Below are 15,710 nucleotides of genomic sequence, written 5' to 3'. Positions count from 1 at the left end.
CGTGGTCACAAGGGCTTGGCCCAGAGAAACCCCAGGACACTGGAGAGTGGACATACCAGGGCAGGGAGCCCTTTAAGGACATCTGAGCTAATATCTCGTGTTGAAAGAAGAGCCTCCTGGCCTAGGACAGCCAAGCCCATGAATTTAACAAGTCTCACTGGACACCTCCAAGGAGCAAAGTGCCATGGAGGGACACTGACCGGCATGGGAAATTTGGTCCCCACCTTCAAGGGGGGTTCACAGTCTAGCAGGGAGGAATGCCAGAACCTCCACCATCCTAGACAATTAAGAGTGGTCACATGCTCTCGGGTGGGGAAGGCAGGGGAAGGCAGTGGTTAGAACCAGCTGGGCAGTCCAACAAGGAAAAATGTAATCTGCTAACTAAACATTAGCGTTACTTAAATGAATCCAGCCTCCGCCCGTTTGGAAGCAGCCTGGCCTTCCAGTGTCCCATTTTCTCCTGGGTTGTTCTGAGTGTTAAAGCAAGTGTATCTAGTGCCTGTGGACTGGCTGGCACCTTGTAAGTAAATGGAAGCTCTTTTTGTCCAAAAAGTGGGACACGGGCTCAAGAGGCTGAGGGGCCCGGATTCGAATCCTAGCTCTGCCTCTTGTAGGTGAGTGGCTTTAAGCATGTTCCTCAACCTCGCTGGGCCTCAGCTTTCTTATTTGTGAACTGGAGATGATAATGCCTACTTCAGGGTGGCTGGGGGGATTGAAATCTTCGGCGCAGTGCTGGGCAGTTATAAAAGTGAACTCACAAAGGGAATGTGAGCTCACAAAGAGAACAATTTACCTTTGAGAACATGAACTTTGGACAGTTAGGCCATTGTGGAATCTGTCTCCTCCTCTTTTTGATCCAGCCCTATGATGCAGGTGCGGGGACAGCATTTAAAGTCTCAGAAGAGCATTTTTCTTTTGGTTATTTTGGTTTATTTCCTTTGGTTTAAGTAATATTAATTAATGTTTAGTTAGCAAGTTACATTTTTCCTTGTTAGACTCAGAGTTCTAGAATGTCAGACCTGGAAGGACCCTTAGAGGCCCTCCAGTCCGGCTCTGTCATGTTATAGATGGGGAACTTGGTTGAAGGCGGACCTTGGACCTTGACCAGGAGCTGAAGGCTACTGGTGGATTATTCCCTGCCCATGTCGGTGTTGCTGTGGTTTTTCCACTGCCTTTTAAGCTGAAGTTTATATTTTGTTGTGAGGCTTAATCATGGCATCAGTGTGGGTCCCTAGCAGAAGCCCCCGAGTGTTTGTTGAAATAAAGCTGAAGGACATGTCATGTAACAGGTTGTTGGGAGAATAGGGCCTTGTGGAGTCGTGATGGAAATGCTCCATGTCTGCACTGCCCAGTATGGTAGCCAGTAGTCACTGGCCACTGAGTGCCTAAAATGTGGCCAGATGTGAAGGAACCGGATTTTTAATTGCATTCATTTAAATTTATTTAAATGTAAACATACATAGGGGCGCCTGGGTGGCTCAGTTGTTAAGCGTCTGCCTTCGGCTCAGGGTGTGATCCCGGCGTTATGGGATCGAGCCCCGCATCAGGCTCCTCCGCTGGGAGCCTGCTTCTTCCTCTCCCACTCCCCCTGCTTGTGTTCCTTCTCTCGCTGGCTGTCTCTCTCTCTGTCAAATAAATAAATAAAATCTTAAAAAAAAATGTAAACATACATAGTCTTCTGTGGCTGGTGGGTACATTATGTGACAGTATAGTATTGTAAAGGGATATAGAAACTGGAATTTATGGCAGGCCTGGGAGAGGAAGGATTTCCTAAGGGTTTCAGAAGCTCCCTGGGGACTGCAGTTGGCTTTCAAACCACCTAGCTGATGGAGTCGGACCCTGGTGCGGACTTTGCCCAGGGCAGATAATCTAGGAGTCATTTAATTGTAGGTTAGTGTGTGAGGTCTTCGTGGGGTTTTTGTTTGCATGCTCTTAGATGCAAATCTGCTAGGAAATGTCTTGAGGTTAGGGATTGCTTTGTTCGCTGTTGTGCTGAGAATGCCTGGAGTAGTGCCTGGTGTCCAGGAGGTACAGCTTTTGGTAAATCTGTCATCTAGTAGCCAAAATGTTAGTGGAAAGGACCTGAATTCCAGTATAGTAATGGGTTAGAATTTTTTCCCCTTGAGCTCTGTCTTTGGGTTTACAGTGGAATTAATAAAAACATCGAATCTGATTTACAGAAACCATACCGAGCTAATGCTCTGGAACATTCTATAGAACAATGCACAGTGCTGACTCCTTTCTTGCTAGGATGGGGAGGCCCTGAAAAAAGGCGCAGCCGTTGCAGCCCAAGGAACCTCTGGTTGGGTGGGCTGTTGCTCACCCACTGTCCAGCCTCCCCCTGTAAGTGGGCCAGGCAGCTTGGCGTTGCCCTGGACTTGGCACCACAGTCCACCAGCTCCCTGGTTTCAGTCAGGCCTGAAGTTGCTTTCTCCTGGTAACCTTAAAAATAAAGCTGCCAGTTATTTTACCAGGAAAAAAAAGGGGGGGGAGTTTATTCAGGAATTGCAGGGCAAAGAAGCTTCCAGCAAAACCATAGGCAAGCCTGGAGAACAAAGGAGAGCAATGCTGTTTTATACTGGAGAGGGGGAAGTTCTGAAGGTTGTTACAAACAAAAAGTCTATTGGAGCAAACTGGGAGTTCAGAGTATGGTGGCTTCTCATTGGCCCAGTTATGACAGTCCCTCACTGGCTGGGCTGTTGCCAGGGGAAGAGGAAAGCTTTCTTTCTCTTGCTGGGGTGGTACCGTAGTAGCTAAAGCTATTCGTTTGCAGGGAGCTGCTTTTCCAGGCCGGCGGAGGCAGAGCGCAGAGTGTGAGAGCGCCCCCTGCCGGCCCCCTGCCGCCACTCCAAACGAGGTCTCCTTTGACTGACGTCCACAGCCCTGTGCAGGGGGCTTCTGCAGGTGGGGGCCCAGCCCGCGTAACTGCACTGTGTGCCTCCAGGTCCTCTGTGTCTCCCTGCCGGAGGTATCCTGGGGAGGGGGATACATTATATGGTCACCTGCCCCCCAACCCCACCCCCATGGACCACCTACATCTGAATAACTGAGGAAGGTTGTTACAAATGCACATTTTCTGCATGCAAATTACACTTAAGTAGAAAAATCAACAAAACGCAGATTTTAAAACATTGATGAGATACTTGGGGGGAACTTGAAAAGTCCTTTGAAACTTAAAAGGTACTAAGGAATTTCCAGTTTTTTTAAGGTGAGATCATTGTAGTTCTGCTTTTTAAAAACGACCATATAAGGTATGATGTGCATACAATCAGATGCACTTATTCTAAGCATACCGCTGAGTTTTAGCAAATGCGTACACCTGCAGAGTGACAACAACTGTGACATGGAGCGAGCGTTTCCATCACCCCCAGCAGTTCCCTCCTGCCTCTTTTTCCGTCAGTCCCTTCCCAGCCCCGACCCCTGGTAAACAGGTCTGCTTTCTGTCACTCTGGTTTCTGCCTTTTCTAGAATTTCACATGGGTGGAATCATGCGCCTGGCACTCTGCTTGTGAGCCCCACTTGCTGTGTGTCGTCCTGCTTTCTTCTCACTGCCCGGTTGCGTTACCTGCACTTGTTTCTCTCTTCGCCAGTCAGGGAACATTGGGATCTTTCCAGCTGTTGGTGATTGTGAAGACAGTTCATAAATGTGGATTTCAAAACTTTTAAGACGCCATTGGGGAAACCTGAACACTCACTTGGTATTCGCTGTCACCAAGGAATTGGTGTTATATTTTAGGTGGGGTAATTGTTTTGTGTTTCTGTTTTTAAACACAGTTTTTCTCTTTTAGAGGGAATGCTGAGATATTACAAATGCCAAGCTCTGATGTCTGAGATTTGTTTAAACTCATCTAGAGTGGGGCTGTGGGTGGGAACAGAGAGGAAACAGAGCATCTGAAACCGCAGTTGATCAGTGGAGCTGTTTGGTGGGGACTCAGGGATTCATTTCCTTCTCTCTGCTGTGATGTTTTCCACAATAAAGAATAAAAAGACGGGGGCGCCTGGGTTGCTCAGTTGGTTAAGTGTAGGACTCTTGGTTTTGGCTCAGGTGGTGATCTCAGGGTCCTGGGGTGGAGTCCCCAGTTGGGCTCTGTGCTCAGCAGAGAGCCTGTTGGAGATTATTTTCTTCTCCCTCTGCTTGCACTCCATCTCTTTCTCCAAAATAAATTTAAAAGAATTTTTAAAGATTTTATTTATTTATTTGAGAGAGAGAGTGAGAGAGCACAAGCAGGGGGAGAGGGAGAAACAGGCTCCCCACCAAGCAGGGAGCCCGATGTGGAGCTCAGTCCCAGGACCCTGGGATCATGACCCAAGCTGTAGGCAGATGCTTAACTGACTGAGCCACCCAGATGCCCCCATAAATAAAATCTTTAAAAAAAGGGTGGGGGGCGCCTGGGTAGCTCAGTCGCTAAGTGTCTGCCTTCGGCTCAGGGCGTGATCCCGGCGTTTGGGATCGAGCCCCATGTCAGGCTCCTCCATTGGAAGCCTGCTTCTTCCTCTCCCAATCCCCCTGCTTGTGTTCCCTCTCTCGCTGGCTGTCTCTGTCAAATAAATAAATAAAATCTTTAAAAAAAATAAAAATAAAAAAAAAAGGAATGAAAAGACAAACAGCCTCTTGAATCCCTACTCCAGACCTACTGCTTTTGCATCTTGGGGACCTGGGGGCCCAGGAATCTGCATCTTCCTCAGTGCTCCACTGGAGCTTGAGAGCCAATGTCTGAAGTAGAGATGGGAATTTTCCACTGTGTTCTTGCATCCTCTTTCCTCAGCTACCTCGCTGCCAGGACCCCTGTGCTAGTTGGCAGCCTCCCAGCCCTCCCTACACCTGCCATGGAGAGACCCTTCCAGCCCAGGTGGAGCTGCTTGTCCCTGCTGGAGGCCTGGTCTGGCCTGATGGGTGGTAGAGGCTTACAGGCCCCGGAGATAAGAATCTTGGATGTGTTGCTCACAGTCCCACCCATTTCCTCCTGTTAACTTTAAAAATGAAAGTTATTTTATCAGCAAAACTGGGTTTATTCAGGAAAAGCAGAGAATTGCAATTCAGGACATGCGAGCTGTGGAAAGACCATAAGCAAATCTGACAGACAAAAGGAGAGGAACATTATTTTATGGAGAAGAAGGGGGAAGTCAGGAGAGGTGGTTCTGAAAGAGAGCTCGGTGATGACACTTTCTCATTGGCTAAGCTGCAGGAATAGTCAATTTTTTTTGTAGAGAATTCAATGTACATCTTTTCCTGTTGGGGTCCTTAGTTGTTGATTCTTTCCTGTTGATGATTCTTCTCTGGGAGTCTGTAATTGACAGTGCTTCCTGGAACTGACATTGAGTGGCATGGCTCCCCCTTCTAGCCTCCCGACTCCATTTGGTTTTACTTTTTAATTTTTATGCCGTTTTTGTTTTGTTTTTGGGTTTTTTTGGGGGGGAGGGCCAGAGGGAGAGGGAGAGAGAATCTCAAGCAGGTTTCACGCCCAGTGCAGAGTCTGATGCGGGGCTCCGTCTCACAGTCCTGAGATCATGACCTGAGCCAAAATTAAGAGTCAATCACTTAACCAACTGAGATACCCATTGCCCCCATTAAAAAAAAAAAAAGACTTATTTATTTATTTATTTATTTATTTGAGAGAGAGAAAGTGCTTGAGAAGGGGAGGAGCAGGGGGAGAGAATCTTCAAATAGACTCTCAGCAGAGTGCAGAGTCCAACTCGGGGGTCCATCCCAGGACCCTGAGATCATGACATGAGCTGAAATCAAGTCTGATGCTTAACTGACTGAGCCCCCCACGTGCCCCCCTTAATCAGTGGTTTTGTCTCTCAGTGCCAGGAAGGACCCTTCCTGGTTGTCACATCCTACATTGGAGGGGAAGTGCATGGCAGTTGGAAACCACTTGAGGCCCCATTTGAGTAACAAGGAAGGTTAGGAGGGAGGACTCTCAGGCACTTCCCATCTATACTACGTATTTATCAAGACCACAGCACTGGAGATCATCTCCTTCCCGGGTGCGTCATTTTTACAAAAGGTTGACAGGCAACCAAACACACAACTTAAAATATTTATACAACGAGGGGCGCCTGGGTGGCACAGCGGTTGGGCGTCTGCCTTCGGCTCAGGGCATGATCCCAGCATTGTGGGATCGAGCCCCACGTCAGGCTCTTCTGCTGTGAGCCTGCTTCTTCCTCTCCCACTCCCCCTGCTTGTGTTCCCTCTCTCGCTGGCTGTGTCTATCTCTGTCGAATAAATAAATAAAATCTTTAAAAAAAAATATTTATACAACGGAAGAAGTAACATAAGAATTCCAAATTGTATGGTGGTTCTGTAGCAGGACTCGAGGTCTGAGAGTAGCCAACTGAAAATATGTGTGGGTACTGATGGTGACTTAGAGGGAAGGTTCTCCCTACAGAATCATGCGTGCCTCCTGAAAGTCCCTGCTGAGAATGGCGGCGAGGGCAGAATAGCGTGGAGCACGGGAGCCCGCTGCAGGCATGGGCCTAGGACATTGGGGAAGGCACAGTGCAGGTCTACGCACAAAGCAATAGCTATTGAACTTTTTGCAAAAATAGTAGAACTTAAAAGATGTATTAAAACTGTATTGTTATCTCAAAAGAACGGTTTGCAGAAACAAATGTTATCCAATAAGACAGCCTGTAAGTTTGCAAATTCAGAGACAGTGAATTTGGATAAGAACCCAGAGTCACATAATAGTTCAGATGAAAGACTTGGGACTCTCGAACCTTCTCATCCTTCAGAAAAAGCAAGTGAAAAATTAATTTGTCACTGGATCATGATGAGGCTGTTTCTGAAAAAGTCCACACACATAAAAAAAAGGTTTCCCCTTTTCGGAGGGGCCTGGGGAAGTGTGGACGAGGGCATTTTCTTTCCATGAAAGTAAGAGTAGACGCAGACAGCGCGGAGAAGGCACCCAGGCCTGGTCCGGACATCTCAGGAAAGCTGTCTCGTCAGATGTCATTGGCTTCACGGCTGGGAAGCCTCTGCTTTCAGTCACCAGCCGGTGTGCAGGGCCAGTCAGGGTTTGGCGCTTCCCCTAGATGTGTCCTGTGAATCCAAGAGTTTATTCCTTGGAGTTTGGTGGTGTGAGGGCTGGTTAGCCGTGCCCGGGAAGGGCATTTCCAGCAAGGTTGAAGAGTCTTTGTGAATGTGTGTCTTCCAGCAGATGAAATCTCCAGGTTACAAGGTGTGGTGCTTAAGGTTTTCGTGTCCTGGGAAGGAATAATGAAAAGGTTGCTCTGCAAAATGTGGTTTTTTATTTTTACTTTTATTTATTTATTTTTTAAAGATGTTATTCATTTATTTGAGATGGAGAGAAAGCAAGGGGGAGAGAGAGAGAGAGAGAGAGCAGGAGCAGGGCCAGGGGCAGAGGGAGAAGCAGACTCCCCGCTGAGCAGGGAAGCCCGACGCAGGGCTCGATCCCAGGATCATGACCTGAGTGGAAGGCAGTTGCTCACCCGACTGAGCCACCCAGGTACCCCTATTTTTATTTTTCTAAATATATTATTTTTAATTTAACTTAATTATTATTATTTTTAAAGATTTAATTTATTTATTTGACAGAGAGAGAGACAGCCAGCGAGAGAGGGAACACAGGCAAGGGGAGTGGGAGAGGAAGAAGCAGGCTCCCGTGGAGGAGCCTGATGTGGGGCTCCGATCCCAGGACTCCAGGACCACACCCCAAGCTGAAGGCAGACGTTTAACGACTAAGCTACCCAGGCGCCCCTAAATATATTATTTTTAAAAGTAATCTCTACACCCAGTGGGGACTTGAACCCACAACCCCGAGATCAAGAGTTACACACTCCGTCAACTGAGCCAGCCAGGTGCCCCATACCAAAGCCTGGTTATTTTTTTTTTTTTTAAGATTTTATTTATTAATTTGACAGAGATAGAGACAGCCAGCGAGAGAGGGAACACAAGCAGGGGGAGTGGGAGAGGAAGAAGCAGGCTCACAGCGGAGGAGCCGGATGTGGGGCTCGATCCCACAATGCTGGGATCACGCTCTGAGCCGAAGGCAGACGCTTAACCGCTGTGCCACCCAGGCGCCCCAGCCTGGTTATTTTTAACAGAAGCAATTAGGCCTTTAGAATATTGGAATGTATCTCCTTTTGTCAACTATGGATCAGAGGAGGCAGGGGCCAAGTGCACTGGATGGCCTGTGACTTAGCTCAAAGGGTGAGAGTCTATAAGTTCCAAATGGGGTCAGTCTGAGATTCAGAAGGACCAACAGCAATGCTTCCAGCCAAGGTGTCTGGAAGGTCTCTACAAATTTTGCCAATTGAATCTATAGTGCCTTTAGTGCGTTTCATTAACCTTGAGGATTGAGGGTGGTATGCACAACCACAGTGTTCTAAAACTAGCCAAACAGCACAGACTCGAAGCGCCTGAGGGGTAGAATGGGTTTCCTGATCACTATGAAGTTTGATAAGAGATACTCAGGTAGGGAAAATCTTTTTGAACAGATTTATTTTTTTTTAAGATTTTATTTATTTATTTGAGAGAGGAGAGAGAGAGAAAACGAGTTGGGGGGAGGGGCAGAGGGAGAAGCAGACTCCCTGCAAAGCAGGGATCCCGACGTGGGACTCCATCCCAGGAGTCTGGGACCGTGACCTGAGCTGAAGGCAGACGCTTCACTGACTGAGCCACCCAGGTGCCCTTTTTGAACAGAATTGTAACCACAGAGGAAGAAGTGACCCCGCCTGTGGGAAGGTTCAGGCCAGTGTGAAAATACACAAATTGTGACTATCACCTATCTATGAGTCAGGGAAAGCTTTATAAAATTCGTTTGTGTAACAGGTTTCCCCAGATTGCACTTTGGACAGGTGCATAAGTGAAGTAAGCACTTTTTGCAGCCTTGTTAATATTTCTCCACACCCCCCCTTCAAAAATTTCTCCACCGATATTGGTTCACGAACACTATAATTTTGTCAGTAGACCAGTGATTTGGTGCATGTACAGAGGTAAGTAGTGGGAATTTTAGAATTTCGGGTAGGGCCAGATTATTATTTGGTCCAAACCGGAGTTCTCTCTTTTTATTGAGACAACAATGATTTCCAATACTGTTTTTCTTTCTCTGGAGCCAATTGTTGGGTTATCTCTTGTTGATTTTTCCAAATTATCATTTAGAACAACATCGCTTTGGGCCATGACAGAGATTTGGCTATGGTTTTCCTTGACAGCATTATTTTTGGCAGAAATATCCGTGAGGTGGTTTCCTTTGGTCTCCATAGAGTTGCGTCTAGAATGCCCAGGAGCCTTAATTGTAGCCAGAGCAACTAGCAAAAATGTGGCATCTGATAAATTTTGGAGATGGCAGCCATTTTTAATTCTATTCCCATTCAAGCTAAGGAAACCTCACTGTTAACCAGCATTCTGAAGTCATGAGCCATGGTGTGCTGGCTGTTGGTATAAATGTTTGTGGTTTTACCACACAAGGATGATTAAAGGGGATCCTGTGATTATTTCTTCAGTGTTCTGAACTAACAGGGTAGTTGGTGGCAGGAATGGCTGTGGCAAGGGGGATTTTCCTGGGCCACAGGATCTGGTTGTTGGCTATATACCTGTGGGTCCATGGTGGTCCCCATGTTTTTGTGGGTGAGTACTCTAAGGCATTCCCTTCCCTCTCATTTACACAGAGGAAAAAGGGAAGTTAAAAATTAGGATGTCTGAGGGCAAGGGTCTTATTAGGCTCTTCTTTAAAGTCGCCAAATCTGTGTCTTCCTGCTCTTTCATTTAAAATTTTTACTTTTGTATTTATAGTAAGCTCTACGCCCAATGTAGGGCTTGAACTCATGTACCCAAGATCAGGAGCTGCATGCTCTACTCAGCTAGCCAGGGGCCCTTGATCTTTCCTTTCCTTAGTAAAGCGTGTTGACATTGAGCCACAAGAGAGACATTTGGAATCCGATTTCGACAGGCCAGTCAATTCAAGAAAACTTTATAATTGGCGTTTAGTTTTCCGTTTTGGGAAGTTCAGGAATCCTACCTGGATTCTAACATAGTTCTTTTTTTTTTTTTTTTTTTTTTTTTTTTTTTTTTTTTTTTAAGATTTTATTTATTTATGCGACAGAGAGATAGCCAGCGAGAGAGGGAACACAGCAGGGGAGAGGGAGAGGAAGAAGCAGGCTCCCAGAAGAGGAGCCCGATGTGGGGATCACGCCCTGAGCTGAAGGCAGACGCTTAACGACTGCACCACCCAGGCGCCCCTCTAACATAGTTCTTGTTCTGAGATCAGGTTTCCTAGTATCAAACCTGATTTGAGGAAACTGCAGTTTTTCTTTGGGGATTTTATGTCCCTTTAAGGCCAAAAGCGTTAACAGGTGGATGCCGTCTTTTCGTGAAGAGGTCTGAGAAAGGCAGCGGAGCAGCCAGTCATCTACGTATTACCATAAGCAGAGCCTGCAGAAAATTCTCTATCCTCCAAATTAGCTTTTAAGATTTGTGAAAAGTAAGGACCGTCTGTGAAAGCCTGGGGCGTTAGTGTTCACATGTATTTACGTTCTTCCCAAGTGAAAGCAAAGAGATGATTATGAACTGGGCTACTGAAGATGCACTGCATAGATCAAGTTTGAGGAAAACACTTGCTTTCTCTGGGGACGGATGTCAGTAATACACAGGGGTTAGGTGCAACAGGGTGCCGAGAGATAACCGTGTTGTTTATTGTTTGGAGTCCTGGACAATAATACCAATCCAAAGAGGCGTCCCATTCAGTTTTGACGGTTTTAGAGCCATGGCTGTCCAGTTTAGTTTTGAGAAAGTAAGTTTGGGGAGATCAAAAGTTCCCCATCGTGGCCATTGAAGCTCTAAATTACATTTGGTTACATTGGTCCGTTTAGTTAGAGGTGTGCATGAGGAGGGACCATGGTTTTTAAACATAAAACCAACTGCGATCCCAGAAGTGGGGGACAGCGCCCTCAGTTTTGATGACTGGGATCCCATTTCTTAGAGGTTTGTTTCTGGAGCAGAAGCAAAAATTCCAACACAATACACTTTCAACAGGAACAGCCCAGTTCCAAACAGAAGTCAGACCAAAGGGCAAATGAGTGAGTCCTCATGGAAAGGCCAAAGCCCTAAAATAGATTCTGAGTAAAGCCAGGAGAGCTCAAACACAGAGACGGAGCTTGAGAAGCAAGAGAAAACTTGCCCTCGCAATCCAGGGTCAGCAGGAAAGCAGTGAGCCCAGTGGGCCTTGGGGTATCAGCACTGTGTGTCCACCAGCCTCAGAATTGTTGTGGGTCGCCTCTGGATCCCACTTCTGATTGCCAAGTAACAGTAACCTTAAAATAAAAAATAAAAAAGTCAGTTATTTTACCAGCAAACATGGGTTTATTTGGGAAGAGCAGAGAATTGCAGTTTGGGACAAGCAAGCTATGGCAAAACCACAGGCAAGCCCAACAAACAGAGGAGAGGAGCGTTATCTCACGGAGCAGGGGGGAAGTGGGAGAAAGTCCCCTGGAGCTAGAGCTCAGGGTGACGAAGGCTTCTCATTGGCTGAGGAGCGGGGGGGGGGGCAGGCGCATCCTTGGGGAAGATGCCGTGTGCATCTTTTTCTGCTGAAGCCCTCAGCTGATGATTCTTTCTGGATGATTCTTCTGTTGGCATCTGTAACTGACATGGAGTGGTGCAGCTTCCCCTTCCAGCCTCCTGACTCCACGTAATGCGTCTTCCCTTTAGGAACTGCCGCACTGCTATCCCACAGATGGGCTGTGGCCCTGTTGTCGCCCTCCCTCTTTTGCTTAGGAGAGAGCCGAGCCCGGTGACTTCAGGCCTAGTCATGAATTCCTTGCATCACTGGGGTTGCAGAGAAGCCTCCTGTGAGACGCTTCCGGAAGGAGAACTGCCAGTTCGAGGACAGACAGAGGAAGGGCAGTCCCAGGAGGAGGCTACTGGGAAAGGGAGAACTGCATTCCTGTAGGGAGAGCTCTGGGCGGGGGCGGTCAGGCCCGCGGGGGAGACAGGAGTGGAGGCTGCTGATAAGCCTCGTGCTGGCAACGGGGTAAACTTACTGCAAAATGAAGCTGCTTGTCTATGCTGTCCGCCTCCGTGCGCTCGCCAGGCAGCCAGCCACCTGGGAGCATCTGCGGCCCAGGAGTCCCCAGTGTCCTGGGAAGAGATGCTGGGCTTCCATGAAGGCTGTTGAAACCAGGTCTGATCTGCTGTCTCGACCCTGTGTCACTCCAAGGTAGGATGACAGGGACTTTTCTGTGCCCACAGCGATGGCATCTTCCACTCTGGTCTTCAGCGTGTAGGGCAGACTGAGCCTTGAGCCACATGACTCAGGATTTATTATTATTATTATTATTTTAAAGATTTTATTTATTTGACAGAGAGAGAGACAGCCAGCGAGAGAGGGAACACAAGCAGGGGGAGTGGGAGAGGGAAGAAGCAGGCTCCCAGCAGAAGAGCCTGATGTGGGGCTCGATCCAAGAACCCCGGGATCACGCCGTGAGCCGAAGGCAGACGCTTAACGACTGAGCCACCCAGGCGCCCCAGGATTTATTATTAATAAATTGAATCCTGAGTGTTCAGTGAACTGCTGATTGAGCATACCCACTTGTGTGTTCATCTCAAGTGGAGACCTAGTGTGTTTTTCGGCCAGGGACCAGTTGAAGCCCACCAGGCTTTGCCGGAGGCATAGGCTTTCAGGATGGGCAGGCTCTGGGCTCCAGGCATGTTGGCGGGGTTGAGGCAGGTGTAGAGATTAAATTGCTGCGCCTGCTGACAGCTGTGCTGGCTCATCCCTCCCTGGGCATACGCTGCCGAGGAGTCTGGGGACGTGCATTCTGCTACCCCCTGGGGCAGGGGGTCTGGCTGTGATGTTGGACTGGCAGGCTCCTATAGGGCAGAGAAGCTGTCCTCGAGCAATGGGCGCATCTTCAACAGCGTTAGTTACCTTTTGCTGCTTTCCGTGGCCTTCGTGTGTTTATTTCAAACTTTACAGAAACTTTGTTCCGTGAGCGTATTACCCCCCCACCCCCTCTTTACTGTACCAGCTTTATTGACATGTAACCCGTGTTCCATATGAGTCATCCATGAAGTGGAAGTTTCACCAGCAAAAACGGGTTTATTCAGGAAGAGCAGAGAATAAAAACTTGGGACAAGCAAGCTACTGAAACCACCGGCAAGTCTGGAGAACAAAGATGTTGCTTTTATAGAGGGAAGGGGGGAGCTGCGAGGGCTGTTGTAAACCAGAAGCCCATTGGAGCAAACTGGGAGTTGGAAGTGTAGTGGCTTCTCATTGGCTGCACAGTCTCTCACTGGCTGGGCTGTTGCTGGAGCAGGAGAGCCATTCTTCCTCCTGCCGGGGTGGTCCAGCAGGAGTGCTGTAGGGGGGACCTGCGGGGATCTCTGTTCCTGGTGGGTCTCCAAGTGACCAGTTGTGGGGTGTGAGAGCGCCTCCTGCTGGCCTCCCGACTCTGTTCTTAACAGGGCTTATTTTTTATTTTTTATTAATTTATTAATCCCCCTAATCTCTATTCTATCTCTATCGGTTTGTCTCTTCTGGACATTCCAAATAAGTAGAATCATGCAATATGGTGTTTTGTGTCTGGCTTCTCTCACTGAGCATCCTGTTTTCAAGGTTCATCCAGGTTGTAGCGGGTGTGGGTTGCTTCCTCCATAACTCACTGTAGGGGTACATGCCACATTTTGTGTATCCATTCATCAGTTGATGGACACTGCTGTGTTCCCACCTTCTGGCTACTGCGTACAACTTTACTATGCCCTTTCCTGTCCCAAGTTTTTGTGTAGGCACGTTTTTATTTCTCGAGTGTGTACCTAGTGTGGCTTAGTAAGAAATATATATTCGGTCTTTGTCCCTGGGTCCTGGCACAGAGTTCCTAAAACACTTGAAATTTCCTGTGTGATTGTGTGTCTTTGGTATGCTAATGAGATGAGTGTTGGCTGGGAGCCCATTAGATAGCTTCAGGATGGGGGCTGGCAGCCAGGATGACCCGGGCGGGGCTAGAGGATTGGAACCTTCAGCCCCACCTCCTGCCTGGAGGTGGGGGGAGGGAGGGCTGGAAGTTGAGTTAATCACCAGTCCATAATGGGACCTCCAAAAAAATCCAAGTTCGGAGTTCGGAGATCTTCCGGGTTGCTGGACACCTGGAGGCGTTGGAAAGGGCAGTGTGCCTGATTCCCACCCCATGCCTTGTCCTGTGCGTCTCTTCCATTTGGCTGTGCCTGAGCTGTATCCTTTATAACAAACCAGTAAATGTGAATATAGCGTTTGCCTGAGTCCTGTGAGCTGCTCCAGCAAATTATCCAACAGGAGGAGGTTTTTGTGGGAACCTTAATTTCTAGAGCCAATTTGTCAGAAGTACGGGTGGCCTGGGGCTTGAGACTGGCCTCAAAGTGGGGACAAACCTGAGCCCTTGAACCTGGGGCCTGCACTGACTCCGGACTGTTCGTGTCAGAACTGCACTGAATTGTGGGACACCCAGCCGGAACCCGCGCCCCCCCCACACTGGGTGTCAGAGGTGATGTGAGGAAAACCAGCCCATCTGAGAGGGGAATTGCTGGGTCATAGGGTTACTCTACGTGGAAGCTTTGGAGGAGCTGTCGGCGTGTATTCCAGTGTGGCCGCCGCACTGTTTTGTCCGCTCCCCCAGCAGTACCGGCCGGGGAGGGGGTTCCATAGTCTCCTCAGTGCTAGGGTTCTGCCTCCTGGGCTGCAGCCCTCCTGGCCTAGTGGGCGTGAAGTGGCATCTCACTGCAACCTTGATTTGTCTTCTCTGATGACTAAAGACGTTGAGTACCTTTTTGTGTGCTTACCAGACACATGTACTTCTCGGTCTATTTAGTTTCTTTACCTATTTTTCGTTTGGCTTCTTTGTCTTTTTTACTATTGACTGGTAAGCGTTCCTTCTATATTCAAGATCTAAGTCCCTTCTCAGATACATGATTTGCAAAGATTTTCTTCCATTCAGTGGCTTGTCTCAGCACTTTGGATGCTATCCTTGAAGCACAGAAGTTTGACATTTTGATGTAATCCCATTTATGTTTTTTATTTTCTGGCTGCTTATGCTTTTGTTGTTGGATCTAAGGAGCCATGGCCGGATCCAAGGCCACGGAACTTTACCCGTATGTTCTCTCTCGAGACTTCCGTAGTCTCAGCTCTTGTTTAGGGCTTTACCTGTTTTGAGTTCTTCCTCATCGATGGTGTGAGGTAAGAGTCCAGCTTTGTTTTTTTGACGTGGACACACCCCCTTCTCCTGATGGAGACAGGCTGTGTGTGTCTGAGGTACTTGTCAGGGCCCCAGGCGAAGCCACAGACCTGTCCCGCGCCCCCGGCTCGTCTCTGACCCTGAGGACAGAAGCCAAGGTCCACCAGCGGTAAAAGTGCCCTACGGAATGTGGAGTATTCGTCACCCATGTGGTTTTTTTTGTTGTTGTTGTTTTTTTTTGGCCTTTTCCTTTTTTTTTTTTAAATGATTTTTTATTATATTATGTTAGTCACCATACAGTACATCCCCAGATTCCGATGTAAAGTTCGATGCTCCATTAGTTTGCATATAACACCCAGTGCACCATGCAATACGTGCCCTCCTTACCACCCATCACCAGTCTATCCCATTCCCCCACCCCCCTCCCCTCTGACGTCCTGGGTTTGTTTCTCATAGTCCATAATCTCTCANTGGGTTTGTTTCTCATAGTCCATAATCTCTCATGTTTCATTCCCCCTTCTGATTACCCCCCCTTTCTTTATCCC

The 15,710-nt window shown here is 48.0% G+C and overlaps 1 protein-coding gene across 4 annotated transcripts in view; it reads left to right on the top strand.

The window, feature by feature from the left end:
• The first annotated feature begins 11,829 nt into the window (after window positions 1–11,829).
• Window positions 11,830–15,710, top strand: part of ACOT7 (acyl-CoA thioesterase 7) — a 97,489-nt gene continuing 93,608 nt past the window's right edge. The window contains exon 1 of one of the 4 annotated variants that reach the window (XM_034671142.1): window positions 11,830–12,179. In XM_034671142.1, the coding sequence (XP_034527033.1) occupies window positions 12,010–12,179 (170 nt within the window). In that variant the 5' untranslated portion in view covers window positions 11,830–12,009. The remainder of the gene's footprint in view (window positions 12,180–15,710) is intronic. The other 3 variants (XM_034671143.1, XM_034671144.1, XM_011230594.3) reach the window with 3 other exon arrangements.

Source organism: Ailuropoda melanoleuca, chromosome 11 (genome assembly GCF_002007445.2).
Source record: "Ailuropoda melanoleuca isolate Jingjing chromosome 11, ASM200744v2, whole genome shotgun sequence".
NCBI lineage: Eukaryota > Metazoa > Chordata > Mammalia > Carnivora > Ursidae > Ailuropoda > Ailuropoda melanoleuca.
The sequence above is the reverse complement of the archived record's forward strand: the minus strand, read 5'-3'. Positions and strand labels throughout refer to the sequence as shown.